The sequence below is a fragment of the Loxodonta africana genome, chromosome 10 (assembly GCF_030014295.1).
Source record: "Loxodonta africana isolate mLoxAfr1 chromosome 10, mLoxAfr1.hap2, whole genome shotgun sequence".
Classification (NCBI taxonomy): domain Eukaryota; kingdom Metazoa; phylum Chordata; class Mammalia; order Proboscidea; family Elephantidae; genus Loxodonta; species Loxodonta africana.
The window spans coordinates 36,495,749-36,515,428 of NC_087351.1; the positions used below are offsets into that span (position 1 = coordinate 36,495,749).

At 38.8% G+C, this 19,680-nt stretch overlaps 1 protein-coding gene across 1 annotated transcript in view; it reads right to left on the minus strand.

Moving 5' to 3' along the window:
• The window catches only part of STXBP6 (syntaxin binding protein 6), a 305,332-nt gene that overhangs the window by 62,396 nt on the left and 223,256 nt on the right, over positions 1-19,680 (minus strand). Inside the window, exons 3-4 of the mRNA XM_003408782.4 lie at positions 6,990-7,120; positions 5,931-6,096 (exon numbers count right to left, since the gene is read on the minus strand). Coding sequence (XP_003408830.1) covers positions 5,931-6,096; positions 6,990-7,120 — 297 coding nt within the window. The remainder of the gene's footprint in view (positions 1-5,930; positions 6,097-6,989; positions 7,121-19,680) is intronic.

Consider the following 19,680-nt stretch of genomic DNA (forward strand, 5'->3'; position numbering starts at 1 on the left):
AGAGGCCATCTAAGATAACGACTATTTGTCTCTTCCCATCTGGAGCAGAGGAAAGTGAAGAAAACCAAAAATTCAAGGAAGCAATTAGTCCAAAGAACTAATGGTTCACGTGAACCACAGCCCCCCCAGCCTGAGATCAGAAGAACTAGATGGGACCTGGCTACCACCACAGACCACTCTGACCAGGAACACAATAGATGGTACTGGTTAAAAATGTAGAACAAAATTCAAATTCATAAAAGACCAGACTTACTGGTCTGATGGTGCATGGAGGAACCTCTGAGACTATTGTCCTAAGACATCCTTTAACCTGAAACTGAAGCCATTCCCGAAGACTACCTTTCAACGAAACAACAGACTGGCCTATAATATAAACAATAACATCTATGAGGAAAGTGCTCCTTAGAACACTCAACTATATGAGACCAATAGGGCAACATTCGCCCAAAAGCAAAGGTGAGAAGGCAGGGAGGGGCTGGGAAACCAGACAAATGGAAATAGGAAACCCAGGGTGGAAATGACACATTGCAGGAATTGCAACCAATGTCATGAAAAAATTTGTGTTATGAATTATGGAATGGAAAACTAAATTTCTGTGGAAACTTTCACCTAAAGCACAATAAAATGTTCAAAACATAATAATCTACACAATTTATTGAGCCTCCCTAACTCCTCTCCCTGAAATAAAAGACTTGCAAAGAATCCATTTCACTGTTTTAATGCAGAAATTGCCAATACCACTAAAAATCTCCATAGTTTACAGAACCAGGCATATGAATAATAGACCAACAATAATCACTAGAAAAGGTCAGTGTAAATAAAACAGCAATGGTGGAACCTACCTGAAGTGTTTTGTGAGTTTGCTCACATCTTACTAACAGAAATGAAAAAAAAATTTAAAAATCCCTTTTTACCTTGATGTATGACATGCCCATTATCTAAACTGATGCTACTATTTGGGGTAGACCATTTTTCCTTAAAATGAATTCACTGAAAACAAGTCTTTCTTCTGAAGTCTAAAGTTCTATGCTTGTAATTAACTACTACAAGTCACCTTTAAAGCAGAAATGTGTTATCACACCTATACCATCATCTCTTCCTACAATAAGCAGAGAAGAAAAAAAGTGACCATCTTGGAAGAAGTAAATCTGACCAAACTGAATCCATAACTTCACTTTCAGGACCCCTTGTCCATTACGGGAGCCCCTGGTGGTGTAAATGGTTAATGTTCTTGGCTGCTAACCAAAAGGTTGGCAGTTCAAGTCTACCCAGTGGCACCTTGAAAGAAAGGCCTGGTGATCTTCCAAAACTCTACCTCTGAAAACCATATGGAGCACTGTTCTACTCTGACATATTTAGGGTCACCATAAGCTGGAACCGACTTGACAACAACTGGTGGTATTGTCATTCATGATGCCATGTCACATTTTAGCAGCCAGAGCTCAGCTCCAAGCCTCTACTTTCAATCTCTGTAGGTTGCTTGGTAGCTTAAGGACCCAGCAAGTAAATGTGTGGTTTTGTATTTTTCAAAGGTGACTGACCGTTAATGAACTAAAAGAGAGGAAGAGTGGAGTTTAGGAATAGCCAAGGCTTGGGAACTTTGTCCTTTTTACCAATCCTCTAACCATTTAGAGAAGACAAGACAGGTGCAAAGAAGCTGATAGAGGCATGAGAAGGAACCAAGGCTTCCCACTTCTTTCTTCCCAAGGACATACTACCCTTTTTCAGTTTATGAGGGCTTCAACCAGCCCTCCAGACTTTCCTGGATCCTGTAACCAGCATAAGATCAAAGCTTTCCAGTCTGTCCTCTGGAGTTTAGGAAATATCATGTTTGGAGAATTTCAAATATGCCAAATAATTCATTTCTGTTTAACTGACTTTCCCCAGGAGAAAAGAAAAACACAGTCGCATGGAATATAAACAATCTACAAATCCAGCAGAAGAACTGCCTGGGATTGTAGATATTTAAAGGATAATCCTATTTTGAATTGGTGCTAAATAAAGTGTGGTTCAGAGGGAGTCAGGTGGATTTGCTTCTAACCCTATGATCTTTGGTAGAGTCATAAAAAGTCACTGGGCTCCAGTTTTCCCAATGACAGGGTTGAATCAGATATAGGGTATCTGAGAAGCCCCATGGGTGGCCAGGGCTCCATCATTTTTGCCATCCACTAAAACAGGCTCACTGACATTTATTTAATATTGAAGTTCTGATGAACAAAAACAAACAAATAAAAAACTAAAAAACCTGAATGACTTTAAAGGTCCCTGGTAACTCTATTGTTCTTAGGTCAAAAAAATAGCTTAAGAGTTACTATCTTAAACATACCTGTGAAATAAACTAGGAAAAAAGTTAAAACTACCCATAACATCTGCCTTTCTCTCTGTCCTTCTTTTTTAATTTTAAAATATGCAAGAATGTGCTTGATAAAGTTTTTCCAAAAATTCCTGCATAACTCATACCAACCAAAAAAAACCCCTTGCCATCGAATCGATTCCAACTCATAACAATCCAACAGGACAGAGTAGAACTGCCCCATATGATTTCCAAGGAGCAGCTGGTGGATTTGAACTGCCAACATTTTGGCTAATAGTCAAATGCTTAACCAGTGCACCACCAGGTCCCCATTGATACCAAAGACAACATCAATGGTATATCCTGGAGCATGCTACTTAGGACCCCTGAAGATGCTTTTAGGGCTAGGTGAGCCTGGCTTTTAATCCCATCCCTACCATTTACTAGCTATATGACCCTTGGCGAGCTATTTAATGGTCTCTCTGATCCTGTTTCCTCCTTTGTAAAATCAAGATAAGAAATTATACTTCCGAAGGCTGCTGTGAAAACTTAAGTTAGATAATGTAAACAAAGAACCTAGTGTAGGTCACCATACCAGTGCCAAAGTAATTCTTCAAAATCACAAAAACTGTATGCAACATATTTCCCAGTTTAAGAAACAATTGTGTTTAGGATTTGTGCCCGTCCTATAAGGACAGACCACAAGTGATTGAGAAATTGAAAGCAGATTTCATCTGCTGAAGATAGGGTAGGTGCCCCAAAAGTCAAAGGTAAGGGGTCAGAGTACAGTGACTCCAGAACCATTACGGCTCAGAGTTGTGATAATCAGTAGAAAGGAAGACTAATCAGCATATTAATTAGCTAGAGTCCTGTTGGTACAACTGCTATCAAGGATAAGCAACTGATAAATAAGACTGACTGCACTCATTAAGGACATATGTTCTCGTAACAAATTACAATGCTTTTAAATTCAAACTTTTTTTTTTTTTGACTTCCTTAGGAATCCAGGATCAATTGATATTTAATTGCACTGAATTTTTTATTTTATACCCAAATTAAGAAGTGATTAACCTACACAATAAAATTATAACTTAGGAATTATAGGTTTTCAAAATGCAAAGTGATTTTAGATGTTACCTAGTCTAACCTCAACACATTACACTTGGGGATACTGAGACCCAAAGAAGCTGAGAGATACTTCTAAGGTCAGAAATGGCAGAGAAGTTACAGTACTTGGTCTCATTGACTTATTCGTTTGTTTACTGCTGGAAACCAGTCTTTAACTTTATTTAGCACACATACTATCAATTTAATATTGATATATGATTTCCCACCTCAACTTTGAGTAATTTGGGGTTCATATGGTAACAGAAGGTATCTGAAGGGCCGAGTCAGTGACTGACAGAAGTAGCTAGGTGAGAGTGTGCACAAAGATCTGACAATATTCAAGAAGATAACTGAATAACATATTAGAAAGACTATTAGGGATATCAGCCTGAGATTTTGGTAATGGCAGTGAAGGTCTATTAAGAAATCAAATAGAGAATTACTTTCTATATCCAGGGCCTACTGTAGTACCAGCACACAGTAGGTACTTAAACCAAAAACCTATTGCTGTGAAGTCATTCCGACTCATAGTGACCCTAGACAATAGAGTAGAGCTGCCCCATAGGATTTTTAAGGCTGTAAATCTTTACAGAAGCAGACTGCCACATCTTTCTCCTGTACAGTGGCTCATGGGTTCAAACCAGATCTTTTGGTTATCAGTTGAACACTTAATCACTGTGCCTCCAGGGCGCCTAGTACTTATTTATTGGATGATTGGACCACGAACCATATGAGTGAATGAAAAGACCTGTTCTGAAAGAAGAAATGAGAGCCTTAGGGGCAACAGGGAAGAAGAACTGCTTAGTGCAGTCCCTTAATGGAAGAAGAAAAAAAGAGTTATCAAGGCCATCTCTAACCTTAGGAGTAAGGAGGTAGCTGTGTTTCCCTTGCAAGGTCAGTAGAGTCCATGCCACATTTCCATTCTGAGGATATATAGTAGTTCCCATGGCACTGGTTCTGCTTCTGGCCACTCTGCTCTCAGGATGAGATATGGAGAAGAGGGATGCCCAAGGGGAATCTCTCTTCAAGGGCAACAGAAGTCTCAAATTCTGTAATACCACTTTATTTGTAGAAGAAATTCTGTGCTTAAGTGCTAGCTATGCAAGGTATTGACCATCCTGACACCAATGAAGAAAATGTTTCATAAAAAAACTTAAGGTCAAGAAACAAATGTGGCCCTAGGCTAACAGAGCAAATCCCTCCTGGTGAAGAATGCAGGAAGGTTAGGATTTCCTGCCCCACTTTCCAATCACTGCAAACATGGCCACCTGTAGTCCTAAGCCTGGTGTGCTTCAACTTTCTGCCAAGTTTCTTAGGTCTGGATTTGCAAAGAAGGATTCGTTTGAAAAGCATTGGTGGCATTGACATGATAGAAAGCTACATCTCATTTTATTTTCCAAATAGTAAGGGGTCAGTCTTTGATATTCCCTTTCCTTTAAACATTTGTGTCAAATATTTTTCAAGTTTGTACCAGAGGATGTGGCCACTTTGAAGAAAATATGCACCACTCATCACCTCTTCTATTTTTCTAGGTCTAAATAGAGACACTGTAATAAGAGACTCTGCGTCAATGCCTAAGAAAGACCTTTCAAGGCTCTTATGATGTAAGCAGCTTCCTGCCTGGGAAGAATGGCAAACAATTTAGAGGATAATAAAGAATTGGACAATGTCTTCCCCATACAGCTTCTAGCAAACTCATAGAAAAAGGACAGTGTGTACCTCAGTTGCTAGGAATGAATTATGGATTCTGCCCCAAGTTCAGATGAAAGATATGTGCAGCCTAAGAGAAGATATAAAACCTTTTAATATGATCTGCATTTGACATTTGACTAAGACTTAAAGTTGGTGCAGTTTTTAAAAAGTCTTTCAAAACCAAGAGAACAGATCAAGACGAATGATACAAACATTCTTCCCCAACTCACAGAGTCATCGGCAAGGCTTTTATATTTTTAGCACGTAAAAGAGATGTGCTAAGCCCCTCTAAAGTGTCCTCGTTATGTTGCCAATGCTGGCTTATAGTCCTCTTCGCAACTCAGCTCTGTGTGCAATTCAAGGAACAAATGAGACTAGTTTTTATTCAAATGAAAGGGACAATATTTGTACAAGATTTTATACTAATATTTGTAAAACATCTTGAGAAATTACAGCAACAAGCATCCCAGAAAGCAGTGTTCTGCAATGAAATTACAGAAAAAGACATAAAGAAACCAAACTGAAAGGTTTTTAAAATAAAGGAACAGGTTTTTTCTTATAATACAAATAATCTTAGCTAAGACGCTTATTCTTCTAAGACCAGATTTCGGGTAAGAGTAAAAACATACCACTGTGTCAAGATTAAGCATATCATCAACTCTCTCGAATAGTTCTCATGCGATCTAGCTCAGAGTATCTTGATTTTTATTGTATGTTTTTACTTGTATATTATTTTATTTACTTATTTATTTTGGTTTGTAATTCTTCTGGTGAGCATCTGCTTTCTCACATAAAAGTTAATTTAAGGATGCCTAGAGTCACACAACTGCCCACTTACCTCCCATAATTTTGGACTGGCAGTTAATAAATTCTGGCTTCCTGTCCGTGAGGTACCGCTGGCAGGTGTGATGGAGGATCTGGAAGAAGGTGCTTTTTTCTGAGGCTGTGCTGGCTACCCACTGGTCAAAAGCATTTTCAAACAACAAATCAAACTCTGCAGAATCCTGGAAAAGACAGTGAAATAACTACTGACCTCAATCTATAAAGATTGTTGTTCTCAGTTTAAGTTCCATTTAAAGACTCATAAAGGATGAAACATTTTTCAAAGACTTTGCTCCTAATCATAAGACTCATCTTTCTTAGCACACAGTACGTGGAGAGTACACATTTTTCTGTTTATCAAGCAAACCCCAGATCTTACAGTACTTATAGATGTCCCTAGGAAGTTAGTATCACAGAGGTTGCTATAGCCTAACTAAACACAGAGACTTGCATCAGAATTCAGACCATGTCTTGCCTTCCCAATTGGAAAAAAGTATTCTTTGAGGCTCTTGTTACCGAACTATATTAATCCTGCCCCTAAACTTCGGTAGAAAAAGGTCCTCCGTATTATTGTAGTATATAGTTGCAGTATTTGTCCTATTCTTCATTATTGTTTTGTATGTGTATGTGTGTGTGAGCAAAAGGAGATGGACTTTGAATACACGCTCTACCAGAAAATTCCTGTTAAATCCAATGGAATCCTAAGGCATGATTTTTTAAGGTGCCATTCACTTAATTTTTGGGAATAAACTTTATCATTGGTGCATTAGGAGATAAATGAAGCTTTACTGAATACTGATAACCATGGATATGATAATCTGAACATTGCCCTTTGCACTGTGAATGCTGATGAACACATTATTGGAGGCAGCATTTCTTCAATATACATGCCCTTAGGTTCCTCCATCAAACAAGATGAAAAGATTTATAAGGAATCATAAGTCTTGGTCGTGTAACTGAAATCGAGAAGTAGCCTTGCTAAAAATGATTTAAACCACCACCACTACCCAAGGTCAATCAGAAAGAGTCATCTTGTGAGAGAATTCCTTTGCTCAGCACTAAATAAGTCACTCACCCGATTAGGATCAATCCCATTAACCTGGCGAAGCTGCTCGAGCATCCACTGTGATCTCCGAACAAAAGACGTGGAGCCTTCAAACTGTTTGACCTTGGTGATGGATGCTTGGGTAGGCTTCTTGTTTGTCACTGCCAAGAAAAAGACCACTCAGATTAGTGGGGCTGTAGGTCGGTTTGTTTCCCCACTTAGTGTTGTTACTATATGGCATCTACTGTGCATCTCTGGGGGGAGAGAGAGACATAGACACGTGAGAGATGAAAACGAGGACGGAGAGAGAGAGAATGGGAAGGAATATGAACGTGTAGGTGTTGGATGAGGGTGAACTCTAAAGGAATAAAGGAATAGGAGTTATAATCTTTGCCCTCAAGCAGTTTATAATTGTGAGGGCTACTTCATTTACCATTTTTGTCCTCACCCATTCAAACTGAACACGACTGTACTAAATACCACCAAGCACCTTTAACAGAGGCTGCAAGTGCACAGTTACAGACTGCAGGAAAAGAAGCACAAAGGGCTGACAAGTTTCAGGAAGGGTTACTGAGAAAGGCTGAATTTTAAAGGGAGTCAAGGTCACTGGCTCCCATGGGAAATTATAGTACACATCTCTAATTTATAGTCCAATGAAAATATCTCAGGTTTTAGTGATGAGGGCTAATAAACCAATCCAAACCTATTGCCATTGAGTTGATTCCGACTGATAACGACCCTATAGGATAGAGTAGAACGGCCCCATAGGGTTTCCAGGAAGTGGCTGGTGGATTTGAACTGCCAATCTTTTGGTTAGCAGCCAAGCTCCACCTCATACAAAAGAAAACAAAACAAAAACAGAAAACCTTTCATAGTTGGCTTTAAAATATCATTTAGTTTGAGTGCGATTATCAATGTACCTGACATTCTGGGCATACCCTGACACCCTGAGTCACTGCATCTTAGGGCCAGGAAAGTTCCTGCTCCCAGCCTTGGTCAATTCTTCCCCTACTCACTTCCATTCTGAGGATGGACAGTGGCACCTCTCAGACTTCAGACTCATGTTGAGGCATTAGACACCAGGAGACAGTGACCTTGACTATTTCCATCTTTGCTTACTTCTAGAGCCTCAAGGATGGAGAGGCTATTCAGTGTCTTAAAAGGGTTTTTCCTAAAAGCTCCTCCTGAGCCCTAGCTGTAGGAATTAGTAATATTAAATAGAAAGTGTTACTAAACCAACTAGGAAAAGTTGAAAGCACTACTAGTTGTGATAACTGCAGTCTTAAGCACTGGCTTGCTGAAGACTGTGCATCAATGACATATATACATATGGTTCAAAAAATCCACAGATCCTACATTTTAAAGTAACTCTGCCCAAAAGATGGCAAAAAGATTTCTTGAGGAATGAAGGACTCGAAGCACCTACTTCCATCATGGTTAGTAATAAAAAGGCTCTTTCATACATACCAGAGCCTACCATAGTTTCAATGTCTGGGGTCACTACTGTAGGAAAGCAGAGACCAGAGACAGAAACCAAAGGGATCAGAGAGAGGAACCAGAGGCATTATGCCATTAGAACTGATGAGAACCGTCCACTCCAGGACTAAGGACTGTGTTCGTGTCCTTAGTAAAACCTTCTCCCTTTGCTCCCAATCGGAATTCAACATTTTTTTTTTAACTTCAAATAATGCTTTGGTTTATTACCCATTATTTCAGTTATATTCAGCTAAAAGGTTCTGAAAATTTCATAGCAATTACATTTATTTTTGTGTTTGTTTAAAAAGTCATCATCCTATTAATACCCAAGATGAGGGAAAATTTTACAGCCTTCTATTCACAAATGGCTTCTCTAGCCTACGGCTCCAAGTATAAACCTGTTAAGTCCCTTTAGGAGTACCCATTCCCCTAACTAGTTTCAGGCAATATTTCCAGTCTTACCAGGGCTCTGTCCATCCATTTAGTTTAGTTGTTCTTTTGTGTGTCCTATGAAACAAAAGGATCTGATAGGCTTTCTCTCATAGACATGTCCCACTCTTGTATTTTAATGTTAAAGGAAACAAACATACCTGGAACATATGCAGGTCCTAAATTTTGTGCTTAAAAGATTAAAGAATGCTTTTCAATAACAGGAAAGCATGAGTTCCTGTATTAGACACACACCCCTAAACACACACAGAGGATTTCCTCCTGTATGTAAATCATAAAGCATTTAGGCATCCTGGGATACAAGAAGGCTTTTCTTCTAACTTTATTTAAAGTTATTATGATCTCCTATCTTTACTTCGGGTCCATCTGCTTCCAAGTCATTTACAACATTATACAAGTTCAAAAGCAATCCAGGATCATTGTTTATGACTGACATGTTTAGGATTGACATTTAGGAAGGAAAGTTCCATTGGAAGTTTTTTACTGAAATGAGAAGGGCAGGAACCCCACCCATGTGACGAATGTCCCCACAGAATTTCTCAACAGCGATCACACTGCAGACCTGTCATTTTTAATGGAGGCAGTTACAACTCCATCCATTCCTGCCTTTTCTCTCCTACCAGTTTATCCCTTGCCCAATTCTTGGAGTCTGGCTAGTTTTCCTGGGCAATGAGCCCAGTTTAGTTTAATTTTTGTTTATTGTTATTATCTCTAACATTCCAGTTTCTATTTTGAAGCAGGTGCCTTAAAATTATATTATTATGAACACATTATATGCAGTTAAATAAAGACCTTTCCCTTCTGAAATCAAAACACTTGCATAAAACACACCATTGCCAGAGTTTTTTTGACTTCCATGTTCAAAGGAGCCAACTTTAATCCCTTCCTTGTTCTGGTGTTTTTGGAGTCCATAAAACCAAAACCAAACCCACTGCTGTCGAGTCCATTCCCACTCATAGTGACCCTATAGGGCAGAGCAGATCTGCCCCATAGAGTTTCCACGGAGTGTCTGGTAGATTCGAACTGCCGGCCTTTTCGTTAGCAGCCCTGGTGGCATAGTGGTTAAGTGCTACGGCTGCTAAACAAGAGGTCGGCAGGTCGAATCCACCAGGCACTTCTTGGAAACTCTATGGGGCAGTTCTACTCTGTCCTACAGGGTCGCTATGAGTCGGAACCTACTCGACGGCCGTGGTTTTAGAGTCCATAGATGGTAAAAAATCAACCAGTCAAAGTCCAGATGTCTAGTGAAAAACAGTGATTTACCTCCTCCTTCAAAAGGAAAGCAAACTGATAGCACTTCCTTGCAAAGTACACCCCAATTACCTGGTTCAATAATATCATAGTGCTGTAAGTCCATTTCTTCCAAGAAGCTGCTGGTGGCCGACCTTTCAGTTAGTAGTCAAGCTTTTAATCACTTTGCCACCATGTACCTTATAAAACTGAAACCAAACCTGTTGCCGTCGAGTAGTAGAAATAGGACGGAGTAGAACTGCCCCATAGGGTTTCCAAGGAGCAGGCGGTAGCTTCGAACTGCTGACCTTTGGGTTAGCAGCCAAGCTCTTAACCACTGCACTACCAGGGCTTCAAGGATCCTAGACTCCTATACACTTTTTTTAAATAACTTTTTAAAAGTCAGAAAACCAGGACATTTCTGTTGTGGCCTCAACATTCATGAAGAAAAGATAAATATATCTGCATTGAAAGGGGTGAGGTGGGTGACAATCCCAAGTAATACTGCAGACCACTTAAAAACAGTCCAGTGCCCAGTTTAATTTTTGTTTATTGTTATTATCTCTAACATTCCAGTTTCTATTTCGAAGCAGGTACCTTAAAATTGTATTATTACAAACACATTATATAGAGTTAAATCAGTCCAGTGCCCTGATTCTACACTCTGGCTACCTCATCAGAATCCTCTGCAAGCTTTTACCACAAACTGCTTAAATTGGAACCTCTGAGGGTACAGGTAGCATTCATATTTCTAAATCACCCCAGGTGATTTTGAGATACACTGACTACTGAGGATCGATGAACTTACGTATTTACTCATTCAACAAATATTTACAGAATGTTTATTAGTTGGAAGACAAAGAGATACGTTTTGGTATTGAATCAAGAACTTGCCAGGATGAGAATTATGAAAAACAGTATTGAAGCATAATAGGACAAATGAGATATGAGTCATACAAGGTGGTATGGGCAGCTTTAAAGACCAAGGCTGAGATGGAGAAAGTCAGGGAGGCTTCATGAAGAAGCCATATCCCAGGCAATATACCATTATATCTTGTCTTGTCGTTAGGTATCCTTCAGTTGGTTCCAACTCACAGCAGCCCTATGTACAATAGATTGAAACACTGCCCGGTCCTGCACCATCCTCACAGTGATTGATATGTTTGAACTCATTGTTTCGGCCACTGTGTCAATCCATCTAGCTGAGGGTCTTCCTTTTTTTCATTGACTCTCTACCAGGCATGATGTCCTTCTCCAGAGAATGGAAAACACATCTAGCCTGGTGTTATGGCTTGAACTCTGTCCCCCCAAAAATGTATGCAACTTGGGTAGGCCATGATGCCCAGTATTGTGTAACTGTCCACCAATTTATAATCTGAGGTGATTTTTCTATGTGTTTTAAGTCCTATCTCTATGATGTTAATGAGACACAATTGGAGGCAGGACTCAATCTACAAGATCAGGCTGTATTTTGAGCCTATCTCTTTTGAGACATAAAAGAGAGAAGTGAGCAGAAAGCCAGAGGGACCTTATACCACCAAGAAAGCAGTGTTGGGAGCATAGCATATCCGTTGGACCCAAGGTTCCTGCACTGAGAAGCTCCTAGACCAGGGGAAGATTGATGACAAGGACCTTGCCCTAGAACTGACAGAGAGAGAAAGGCTTCTCCTAGAGCTGGCACCCTGAATTTGGATTTTTATCCTAAATTGTGAGTGAATAAATTTTTCTTTGTTAAAGCCATCCACTTGTCGTATTTGTTATAGCAGCACTAGATAACTAAGACACCTGGACTTCTACAATTTCCCCTAAACTGGCTTCTCTGACCAGCTTGCCCCTTTCAAATTTATTTCTAACACAGAAGATGGAATTATCTTTTAAAAGTGCCTCAGTGGCATCCTCAACCATTCAGAATAAAACCCAGGGCCCTTGCTATGGCCTGCAAAGCCCTAGACAACTGGGTCTTTGAGTATCTCATCTCATTCCATCATCCCTTTTGTCCAGCAAATTCGAACCGCCTTTTTGCTTCTGGGAAACAGCAACCTCTTTCTATCTCAGGCACTTCGCATACGCTGTTTCCTCTGTCTTCTGAGGATTGCCTCTTGCTCACTATTCAGCTCTCAGATTAAATGTCTCCTCCACAGAAGACTTCTGTGATCACTTTGTCCTCGTAGGTTCTCCCACCATTTTATTTTTTTCACTGCATCCTCCTCATTTCAAAACAGGTTCATCTCAAGCTTGGATAAAATATTCCATGTTTGCTTCTGTGAGAGATTGGTGAAGAACAAAAACCAGATTGCTACCATGTATACCTAAAACATGTACGATGTAGATAAATCTCCACACAGATTTTCTAAGCTACCTCCTACTAGTTGGTGATGTAGGAGCCTAAAAACTGACATATTAACAAGTTACGCTTGTGTAGCATTTTAAACTTTAAGTCTCTTTTATATAGCTTTTGAATTTCTCTTTTGAACTTTGCAACATCTCTGTGATATACAGACAAGGTTATTGATATTATACTCTATTATACTTACAGACAAAGAAACTGAGGTACAGAAAGAGCTGGCTTAACAAAGTCAAACTATTAATTCATGGAAAAATTGCAATTTAAACAGAGAACAATGGACTTAGAGTCTAAGTCCAGGGCTGTTTCCACTATATCTTTTTTTTTTTTTTTTCAACTGTGCTTTAAATGAAAGTTTACAAATCAAGTCAGTCTCTCATACAAAAATTTATATACACCTTGCTGTATACTCCTAGTTGCTCTCCCCATAATGAGACAGCACACTCTTTCCCTCCACTGCCTATTTTCATGTCCATTCGGCCAGCTTCTAACCCCATCTGCCCTCTCATCTCCCCTCCAGACAGGAGTTGCCACGTAGTCTCACACGTATCTACTTGATCCAAGAAGATCACTCTTCACCAGTATCATTTTCTATCCCATAGTCCAGTCCAATCCCTATCTGAAGAGTTGGCTTTGGGAATGGCTCCTGTCTTGGGATAACAGAAGGTCTGGGGAACATGACCTCCGGGATCCTTCTAGTCTCAGTCAGAGACTTAGTGAAGTCTGATCTTTTTACAAGAATTTGAGGTCTGCATCCCACTGCTCTCCTGCTCCATCAGGGTTTCTCTGTTGTGTTCCCTGTTAGGGCAGTTGTTGGTTATAGCCGGGTACCATCTAGTTCTGGTCTCAGGCAGATACAGTCTCTGGTTCATGTGGCCCTTTCTGTCTCTTGGGCTCATAATGACCTTGCATCTTTGGTGTTCTTCATTCTCTTTGCTCCAGATGAGTTGACACCAAATGATGCATCTTAGATGGCTGCTTATTAGCGTTTAAGACCCCAGACGCCACTCTCCAAAGTGGGATGCAGAATGTTTTCTTAATAGATTTTATTATGCCAGTTGACTTAGATGTCTCCTGAAACCATGGTCCCCAAATCCCTGCCCCTGCTACCCTGGCCTTCGAAGAATTCAGTTTATTCAGGAAAGTTCTTTGCTTTTGGTTTAGTCCACTTGTGCTGATCTCTCCTATATTGCGTGTTGTCTTTCCCTACAATTAAAATAGTTCTTATCTACCACCTAATTAGTGAAAACCCCTCTCCCTCTCTCCCTCCCTTCCCACTCTCATAACCTTCAAAGAATATTTTCGTCTCTGTTTAAACTATTTCTTGAGTTCTTCAAAGAGTGGTCTTATACAATATTTGTCCTATTGCAACTGATTAATTTCACTCAGCATAATGCCTTCCAGATTCCTCCATGTTATGAAAGGTTTCAAGGATTCATCATTGTTCTTATCGATGCGTAGTATTCCCTTGTGTGAACATACCATAACTTATTTATCCATTCATCCGTTGACAGGCACCTTGGTTTCTTTCATCTTTTTGCTATTGTAAACAGTGCTGCATATATCTGTTCATGTAAAGGCTCTTACTTCTCTAGGATATATTTGAAACAGTGGGATTGCTGGATGGTAGTTCTATTTCTAGTTTTTGAAGGAAGCACCAAATCAATTTCCAAAGTGGTGGTTACATTTTACATTCCTACCAGCAGTGTATAAGTGTCCTAGTCTCTCCATAACCTCTCCAACATTTATTATTTTGTGTTTTTTTGGATTAATGCCAGCCTTATTGGAGTGAGATGCAGTCTAATCGTGATTTTAATTTGCATCTTTCTAATGGCTAATGATCGTGATCATTTCCTCATGTATCCGTTAGTTACCTGAATGTCTTCTTGAGTGAAATGCCTGTTCATATCCTTTGCCCATTTTTAAACTGTGTTATTTGTCTTTTTGTAGTTGAGTTTTTGCAGTATCATGTAGATTTTAGAGATCAGGCGCTAATCAGAAATGTCATAGCTAAAAACTTTTTACAAATCTGTAGGTAATCTTCTTACTCTTTTGGTGAAGTCTTGGATGAGCATAGGAGTTTGACTTTTAGGGGCTCCCAGTTATCTAGTTTCTCTTCTGCATCGTTCTGTATACTGTTTATGTCATGTATTAGCGCTCCTAGCGTTGTCCCTATTTTTTCTCCCACGATTTTTATCGTTTTAGATTTTACATTTAGGTCTTTGATCCATTTTGAGTTAGTTTTTGTGCATGGTGTGAGGTGTGGGTCTTGTTTCTTTTTTTTGCAGATGGATATCCTTTTTTTTTTTTATCCAGCTATGCCAGCACCATTTGTTTAACAGACTGTCTTTTCCCCAATTAACTGACTTTGGGCGTTTGTCAAATATTAACTGCTCATATGTGGATGGATTTATGTCTGGATTCTCAATTCTGTTCCATTGGTCTCTGTATCTGTTGTTGTAGCAGTACCAGGCTATTTTGACTACTGTGGCGGTATAATAGGTTCTAAAATCAGGTAGAGTGAGGCCTCTCCCTTTGTTCTTCTTTTTCAGTAATGCTTTACTTATCCGGGGACTTTTTCCCTTCCACATGAAGTTGGTGATTTGTTTCTCCAACTCATGAAAAAATGTCATTGCAATTTAGATTGGAATTGCATCTATAGATCACTTTTGATAGAACAGACTTTACAATGTTAAGTCTTCCTATCCATGAGCTAGGTATGTTTTTCCACTGATGTAGATCTCTTTTGATTTCTTGCAGTAGTGTCTTGTAGTTTTCTTTGTATAGGTCTTTTACGTCTCTGGCAAGATTTATTCCTAAATATTTTATCTTCCTGGGTGCTACTGTAAATGGTATCGATTTGGTGATTTCCTCTTTGATGTTCTTTTTTGTTGGTGTAGAGGAATCCAACTGATTTTCGTATGTTTATCTTGTATCCTGATTCTCTGCTGAGCTCTTCTAGTCATTTCAGTAGATTTCTTGAGTATTCTTTAGGGTTCTCTATGTATAAGATCACATCATCTGTAAATAGAGATACTTTTAATTCTTCCTTACCAATCTGGATGTGCTTTATTCCTTTATCTACCTAATTGCTCTGGCTAGGACATCCAGGACAATGTTGAATAAAACTGGTGATAAAGGGCATCCTTGTCTGGTTCCCATTCTCAAGTGGAATGCTTTCAGACACTCTCCATTTAGGGTATTTGTTGGCTTTTGGCTTCATATAACTGCCCTTTATTGTGCTGAGGGAGTTCCCTTGTATTCCTATTTTGCTGAGAGTTTTATTTTGAATGGGTGTTGAACTTTGTCAAATGGCTTTTCTGCATCAATTGATAAGATCATGTGGTTCTTGTCTTTTATTTATACGATGGATTACATTAATCGTTTTTCTAACGTTGAGCCATCCCTGCATAACCGGTATGAATCCCACTTGGTCATGGTGAATTATTTTTTTGATATGTTGTTGAATTCTATTGGCTAGAATTTTGTTGAGGATTTTGCATCTAAGTTCATGAGGGATATAAGCCTGTGATTTTCTTTTTTTGTGGTGTCTTTAGCAGGTTTTGGTATCAGGGATATGGTGGCTTCATAGAATGAGTCCGGGAGTATTCCGTCATTTGCTATGCTCTAAAATACCTTTAGTAGTAGTGGTATTAACTCTTCTCTGAAATTTTGGTAGAATTCTGCAATGAAGCCGTTCAGGCCAGGGTTGTTTTTTGTTTGGAATTTTTTGATTATCTTTTCAATCTCTTCTTTTGTTATGGGTTTATTTAGTTGTTGTACTTCTGTTTGTGTTAGTTTAGGTAGGTAGTGTGTTTCTAGAAATTCGTCCATTTCTTCTAGGATTTCAAATTTGTTATAGTACAATTTTTCACAGTAATCTGATATGATTCTTTTAATTTCAGTTGGGTCTGTTGTAATATAGTCCATCTCATTTCTTATTCAGGTTATTTCCTTTCTCTCCTGTTTTTCTTTTGTCAGTTTGGCCAATGGTTTATCTATTTTGTTAACGTTTTCAAAGAATCAGCTTTTGGTCTTGTTAACTCTTTCAAGTGTTTTTCTGTTCTCAATTTAATACTGTTCTAATTTTTATTATTTGCTTTCTTTTGGTGCCTGAGGGTTTCTTTTGTTGCTCTGTTTTTATTTGTTCAAGTTGTATGGATACTTCTTTGATTGTCGCCCTTTCTTCTTTTTACATGTGTGCATTTATTGATATAAATTGACCTCTGAACACTGCTTTCACTGTGTCCCAAAGGTTCTGATGGGAATTGTTTTCATCCTCATTGGATTCTGTGAATTTCTTCATTCCATCCTTCATGTCTTGTATAACCCAGTTGTTTCAAGCAGGGTATTCTTCAGTTTCCAAATGTTTGATTTCTTTTCCCTTTTTCTGTCATTGATATCTACTTTTATGGCCTTATGATCAGAGAAAATGGTTTGTAATATTTCAATGTTTTGGTTTCTGCTAAGGCTTGCTTTATGACCTAATATGTGGTCTATTTTAGAGAACATTCCACGTGCACTAGAGAAGAAAGTATACTTGGCTGCTGTTGGGTGGACTGTTCTGTATATGCCTATGAGGTCAAGTTGGCTGACTGTGGCATTTAGATCTTCCATGTCTTTATTGAGCTTCTTTCTGGAAGTCCTGTTCTTCATCGAAAGTGGTATGTTGAAGTCTCCTACTATTATTGTGGGGCTGTCTATCTCACTTTTCAACGCTGTTAGAGTTTGTTTAATGTATCTTGCAGCCCTATCATTGGGTGCATAAATATTTAATACGGTTATATCTTCTCGGTGTATTGTCCGTTTAATCATTATATAGTGTCCTTCCTTATCCTTTATGATGGATTTAACTTTAAAGTCTATTTTGTCAGAAATTAATATTGCCACTCCTGCTCTTTTTTGATTGTTGTTTGCTTGATATTTTTTTTCCATCCTTTGAGTTTAGTTTGTGTCTCTAAGTCTAAGGTGTGTCTTTTGTAGGCAGTATATAGATAATGTTTTTAATCCATTCTGCCTCTCTCTGTCTCTTTATTGGTGCATTTAGTCCATTTACATTCAGCATAATTATTGATAGGTATGAATTCAGTGCTGTCATCTTGATGTGTTGTTTTGTGTGTTGTTGACAGTTTCTTTTTCCCACTTAATTCTTAGAAGAAGTGTGGCCAGAATGCTCCTTAGAGGCAAGGATGGCACGACTGCGTCTTACATACTTTGGACACATTGTCAGGAGGGATCAGTCTCTGGAGAAGGACATCATGCTTGGCAGAGTACAGGGTCAGCGGAAAAGAGGAAGACCCTCAAAGAGGTGGATTGACAGAGTGGCTGCAACAATGAGCTCAAGCATAAAAAAGATTGTAAGGATGGCGCAGCACTGGGCAGTGTTTCGTTCCGTTGTGCATAGGGTCACTATGAGTCGGAACCGACTTGATGGCACCTAACAACAACAACAATTTTTTGTGCTGAGTAGTTTATATATTGTCTTTTCCTTTTATTCATTGTTGTTGATTTTGTTTCTGCTGAGTCTCTATTTTTCTCTTGTATTTTATTTTGATGAGTAGGGTTGTTAGTCTCCCTTGTGGTTACCTTAATATTTACCCCTATTTTTCTGAGTTTAAACTTAACGTTAATTTCTTTATATCACCTCGTCTTCCTCTCCATATGAAAGATCTGTGACTACATTTTAGTCCCTCTTTATTGTTTTAATGTTGTCTTCTTTTACATAATGACATCGCTGTTTCCCTGTTTTGAGTGTTTTTTTTAATCTTGATTTATTTTTGTGATTTCCCTATCTGGGTTGACATCTGATTTCTCTGTCCAGTGTTCCAGTCTTGGGTTGATATCCAATATTATTAATTTCCTTACTGGAGAACTCCCTTTAGAATTTCTTGTAGTTTTGGTTTGGTTTGGTTTGTACGAATTCCCTAAACTTCTGTTTATCTGGAAATGTCCTAATTTCGCCTTCATATTTGAGACACAGTTTTGGTGGCTATATGATTCCTGGCTTCCAATTTTTTTCCTTCAGTGCTTTTCATGAGTCATTCCACTGCCTTCTTGCCTGCATGGTTTCTGCTGAGTAGTCTGAGCTTATTCTTATTGATGCTCTTTTGTAGGTGACTCTTCTTTTTTCTCTAGCTGCTCTTTAAAATCTCTCTTTATCTTTGGTATTGGCAAGTTTGATTATAATATGACTTTCTTTTAACATCTACCTTTTGTGGAGTTTGATGAGTATCTTGGATAGCTATCTTTCATGATATAAGGGGAGTTTTCTGTCAACAAATCTTCAACAATTCTTTGTATTTTCTGTTATCCCTCCCTGTTTTGGTACTTCAATCACTCATAGGTTATTTGTCTTGGTAGAGTCCCACGTGATTTTTAGGGTTTCTTCATTTTTTTTAATTCTTTTATCTGATATTTCTTCAAATATATTGGTGTAAATTGCTTTATCTTTAATCTCACCAATTCTGCCTTCCACTTGCTTAATTCTGCTCCTCTGACTTTCTATTGAGTTGTCTAATTCTGTAATTTTATTGTTAATCTGAATTTCTGATTGTTGTCTCTCTATGGTTTCTTGCAGCTTATTAAATTTTTCATTGTTCTTGAATAATCTTTTAATTTCTTCAACTGCTTTATCTGTGTGTTCCTTGGCTTGTTCTGCATATTGCCTGATCTCCTTCCTGATGTCTTGAAGTGTTCTGTATATTAATGTTTTGTATTCTGCATCCAGTAATTCCAGGAACGCACCTTCATCCAGAAGATCCCTTGATTCTTCATTCTGAGAGCTTGTTGAAGCAATCATGGTCTGCTTCTTTATGTGATTTGATATTGACTGTTGTCTCTGAGCCATCTATATGTTACTGTATTAATTTTTTTTATGTTTGCTTACTGTATCCTAGCTTCTTGCTTTGTTTTGTTATGCCCAGATAGGTTGGTTGAGTGAGTTAGCTTGATTATTTTCTCCTCGAAGCTCTAACGTCCTGTCACCAGATGGCTAGAGCTCTTATCAGATATAGCAGCCTAGGAGTCCACTCACGTTTCTTGTATGGATTCAGCTCAGGTGTCCGTGTAAGTGGTCATCAGGTGTGTGGTACAGGCTCTGTCCAACAGTCTTAGAGGGGCAGGGGTGACTTGTTTAGGTACTGGTATCTGGTTGCAGCAGGGGGTCATGCTCTAAACAAGCCAGGGGGCTGATAAACATCCCCCGAGTGTGAGGAAAGCGTG